The following is a 5,086-nucleotide window of genomic DNA, read 5'->3' as shown; positions in this document are numbered from 1 at the left end:
TAGAAACATATCAAATTTGATTGGGTAATCATGAAGTTGTTTGGAAAGAATTAATTTACGCTAGTATTTTTCCTAAGAATTTCCTTCATCAAATATGTGTGTGCGCGCGCGTGTATGCACGATAGTACGTAGACTAGGAACATTCAAATGATGAATTTCCTTCTATTATATCATGCTCAATTTGGTGCTAACCATTTATCTATAAAGTTTTAAGTTATTAGTTAAGGGTCGACTTTACATTTTACCTAACTTTAACACAAGTAATTATACTGTTAAATACTAACAAGGTAAATGTAATATCTAATTAAGGTGTATGCACTATTTCTTATGCAATTATTGGATGATGAGTGAGTTGTACAATCTCCATTAGCATCAATGCCGTGCAAGACAAATTGATTCCAATTAACTTTTAGGTGCTTTTGGCTTTAGTGGTTACTGGTTAGAGAGAGATACTTGTGTCTACTTCTGACATAAACAACAACATGAGTAAAGATCACAAAATTAGACAAACTCTATTTGTTCCAACTATTTTAGGTCAAATACATGAATTTTATCCCTCTATTCTACATAAGGCAATGTCACCAGGGTTTAACTTCACGAAAAATTAAATTGTCATTGTCATAGGTTTAGACGAATTTGGATGTTGGTTGTCTAGGCTTAATGCAATCCTCAATGTTGTCTGGTTTTTAATCTGAAAATTTGCAGTTTGTTACTAATCAGACCTTTAAGAAGACCTTTTGCTTGTTCACTGACTTGCAATGTCATTGGTTAATGGTCAGCACATATTAGCATTGTAATGAGGATTCCTTTGGTTGCATTCATACTAGAACTACTATTCTCTGATTCATGATCATGGAAATCTGTCAGATGCCCCAGAAACCATTTTCTTAAAAGTACCTTTCACGTTATCAGCAGTTTATATTTTTGGTACGAAAAATAGGGGGGACAATCAGTTCACCCATGTATTAGAAAAGGTGACAGTCTAATACAAAGATTACACAGCACTATGACTATCCTATCATAAGAACGTGTGCAGAAACATAGTAAAAACACAGCACACAGGATGTTCACTAGCAACCAATGCTCCAGTTTGGTTGGCTATCCAATGCTGCCCACATGGACTGAAATTCATCGCTAAGATAATGACTACAGCCCAGCTGAATGTACACAGGATGCTGCCGTATAAACAAGCTATCAGCACTACTTTATAGCTTTCCATGTAAACTTTCAGGCTTTCTGTTTGCCACATAGTTGATACCCAGAGGAATTAGCTGATTATTAGCGTTTAGGGCCTTCTAAGTTACATTACTAGTCAGCAAGTATTGTGGTCTATAAGGCGTCATAAAACTAGGTTTTGTAGGTTACATTTCTGAGTCTTCATGCTCAAATGTTGTCAACAACTATGTTGTGCACACATTCTGTACTGCGTGAACCATGTCTTTCAATTTGATTCTTTTGTCTTATTATTTCAGTGAGGTCTGAATTTGTTATTGCATAGATTGGCTAAGAGACAATGCAACTGAGCCTGTTCAGTGGTTTGATAGTTCACTTGATACAAAATGGGCTAGAGATTTTTTTGGATAAAATGTAAAATCTATGTCATGTCTTCCCGTTAAAATACTGAGAATATGATATAAGCACTGAGTTACAGTTAGGATTTTCTTGTTACCTAAACTGAATGAAACCCTCAAGTTATGTCTCAAACATTTCTTCTGTAGATTTTTTTCATGTAGGAAACAAGTTGAAAATCTCTGTATCGTTTTATGTATACTTGATCTAAAGATATTTATAATTCACACCCAGGAAATATAACCTCTCCACTTGCTTCTGATAAAGATTGGAGCAGAGCTCTCAAGTGGATAAAGTCACCCAATGATGAATGGGAAATCTTGTCAACAGGTGCAGGTTTGATTTCAAGTCAGCCAGGATCCAACTTGTTCTGCAATTGATATATTCCTTTCCCGCAAAAACACTGTACCAGTGTCTTTTTTCTCCTTTTTTTTATATATAAAAAAATCTACACAGGTATGATCCAAGCATTGTAAACAGCTCGACTATAGAAAAATATAAATCTCGTCTTGTGTCGCAAGGTGGAGTCACCTAAGACGATGCATCCATCAATCCACATGCTGATCATTGATGGTACCACTTCTATACAACTTGCAGCAGCTTCACATGCGTCTGATTTGTAGGAATCTCAGAGCTAGTGCATCTCACATGCAGCCTGTGAGCAGGAAGAGCTCCTCAAAATCTTCATATACGAGTCATAATTTTGTTTATTATATGCACTACTTTCTGATGGTTTTAAGTTTTAAATTGTTGGAGGCTGTTCTAATTTTTATGGACATTTTGTCACTGAGCTTTAGCTTATGCAGATTTAATTCTCAATTTAGTTTTTCTTTCACTATCTCGGAGGATCAGCTAAATCAGTTTACCTCTAGATCCCTCCTTAGTTCAATAGGTCTTGAGGTGGCCTGGAAGGTTATTTTAGGCACAAAAGTCAGAATAGGAGGATTCTTTTTCCCCTAGAACTAATTTAGTGTGTGTTACTCCTGAACTCTTGAGTTGAGTTAGAAATTTTATCCTTTATGAGAGATATGGCCATCATCAGTTATAAAAAATAGCAGGACATGGGAAACAAACAGGGAAAACAGTTCAATGTATTATTAAAATTCTAATGGAATGTCATTGTTTGTTTTTAGCAAAGATGATCAACAAACCCAAAACCAGGCAAATAAATCTATTTTTTTTAAAAAAATTGCAAAAGATAAATCAATCCATGTAGAAATTTACACCAAATGCTCCGTTACATGCCTCCCCTCTGAAAGCTTGATCATGATCACCGCTCAGAATTTTTTTTTTTTTTTTTTGGTTTCCTCGTTTCACGTCCCCATCCCTTGTTTTCCCTTCGCCAAATTTAAATAAATGATATAAAAAAGTACATTTAAATCTCATCCCAAAAAGAAAAAGAAAAAGAAAAAGAAAAAAAAATCTCCATGCATGACGTAACAATAGATGTCAGCTGGTGATGAGTTCCTGTTCTGTGCCGACGACGGCTGGTTCGGCGGCCGGCGGCAACATTGTCGTTAGATTCTGCTGCTGGTAGACTTGTCGCAGTCTCTCGATCTCCTTCTTCAACGCCTCTTGATGAGCTGATCATCCCATTTAATCGCATATTAATCACATCATAAATCATCGGCTAGCTCGAAGAAATAATCAATTAGCTCCAAATTTGTAATCACAATAACCGAGAAGCAACTCACCGTCCTTGAAGATCTTGTCCTGTGCCAATACGGCGATACGCTGCTTGAGATGGCTGTTGCCCAGCGTCAGCAGCGACCGCTGCTGATCCAAGAACGCTACCCGCGGAGACAATGCCGACACTTCCGTCTTCGATCGATCGATCGTTCCCAATCAATCAATCAATCAATATTCAATGATGATATGGACATCGATTCACTGGATCGAACGAGTGAAATGTAAATATCTACCTGCAACGTCGTCACGCTGTGCTCGAGCTCGGAGATGTATTGAAGCTTCCTCACCCGCGACCTCTGCGCCGACTGCCGATTCGCCAGGATTCTGCTCCACGAGTTTGATCCCAATTAAACTGTCGACTGCAAAAATTAATCGATGTTAATTTTGCTGAAATCCGTACCTTTTGACCCTCTTAGGATCCGAAATTGTGGCATCGGCGCCGGCGGAGTGCTGCGGAGGCTCCGCCGGGCACGCGCTCTGAGCCTCGTTGGCACTCTGCTTCTGCGCGGCCGCCTTATCGTCGTCGTCCCCGTTGATGCTGTTGTGGTCGGAGGGCGCGGGCGCGACGACGTCGTCGGAGAAGAGCGACAGCAGCTGGTCGGCGTCGAATTCGGAGGCGGAGTCTTCGGAGGCTCCAGGGGGATGTTCGAGGAAGGCGGCGGAGTCGCTGGCGGAGCGGCGGTGGTGGCTGCGCTTGGCGGCGGAGAAGTCGAGGAACTCGTCGACCCACGAGGGCCGATGAGGCAGCGCGGTGCCGGCGGTGGAGGGGAGGAGGAAACCCTCTGGCGGCGGCCAGCAGTTAGCGTTGGAGACGATCATGGCGGAATGAGGGATCTTGGGAGGGAGGTGCGCCATTGCGCCGGCACTCCCCCCCTCGACCTCTTTCTGTAAGAAGGTGCGTATCTTTAATTAGGAGGAGAGGGCATCGGAAATGAGCGACGGTGGTGGCGGAAGGGCATGGATGGATGACCATGCAGACGCACATCGCATGGGGCATTATATCATGCTCCCATTCCATCTACCTATATCCCGCATGCCTATCTATGGATGATGGATGTCCCATGGCATGTGGAGGGAAGCAAAGCGCGGAGGACTTCATTTCCTCGCACGAGACCAACAATAAAGAGGCGTCCTAGGACATAAACGTCAATATATATATATATATTTTTTAAAAAGTAACGAACCGGACGCCACGTGGCAATGTGAAGACCCTCCGCGTTCCCAAATTTACATTTCAGTCCTGAAATTTATTTAGAATTATCATCCCGTAAAAAATTAAAAATCAAAGGGGCTTTCTTTTTAATCATCACGGTACCGTTCCTCTTTGGATTTTTTTTTAATTAATGAAAAGGGCACCTTTCCTTATCATCCTTCGTTTTTTACATGACGCAGCTGTCTATGAGCTGAGAATGTTCAGTTGATTAATTATTATAATATGATAACAATTAATTTTTAATGGATGTATGTCTTTATAAAAAAAAATCTCTGATTTTTTGATTATTTGATAATTGATTATAACTTAAATTTGTAATTGGGATGGAATGTGAGAAGCTCCTAGCCTAACTAGATGGACGTAATCGCTTTTTCCTATAATAATTTTAAAATTACAGTCTACAGAACTGCTTTCAGTTATGATATTAGATGTATTTTGATTTTTTAATAAATTGATTTCAAATTTAAACTCTAAAATCAATCAGTCCAACTTAATTTGTTCAACAATATTTATATTATATAGTGGTTAAAAAACTATAATTGATAGATGTAACATGTTCATTTAATATTTATATTATACTAATTATTAAATTATAGCCGATCCTGTTCGGAAGCT

General features: G+C 39.6%; 1 protein-coding gene across 1 annotated transcript; it reads right to left on the bottom strand.

The window, feature by feature from the left end:
• Positions 1 to 2,750: 2,750 nt before the first annotated feature.
• LOC121999964 (basic leucine zipper 61-like) lies at positions 2,751 to 4,335 on the bottom strand. The gene is made up of 4 exons (XM_042554559.1): positions 3,659 to 4,335; positions 3,492 to 3,582; positions 3,264 to 3,390; positions 2,751 to 3,152 (listed from the first exon to the last, which is right to left on the bottom strand). Exons 1-4 carry the CDS (start codon positions 4,111 to 4,113, stop codon positions 3,019 to 3,021), a joined length of 807 nt encoding a protein of 268 aa, XP_042410493.1. The 5' UTR covers positions 4,114 to 4,335; the 3' UTR covers positions 2,751 to 3,018.
• Positions 4,336 to 5,086: the final 751 nt, after the last annotated feature.

The sequence above is a fragment of the Zingiber officinale genome, chromosome 7A, assembly GCF_018446385.1.
Source record: "Zingiber officinale cultivar Zhangliang chromosome 7A, Zo_v1.1, whole genome shotgun sequence".
NCBI lineage: Eukaryota > Viridiplantae > Streptophyta > Magnoliopsida > Zingiberales > Zingiberaceae > Zingiber > Zingiber officinale.
This window is presented reverse-complemented; position numbering and strand designations above follow the sequence as displayed.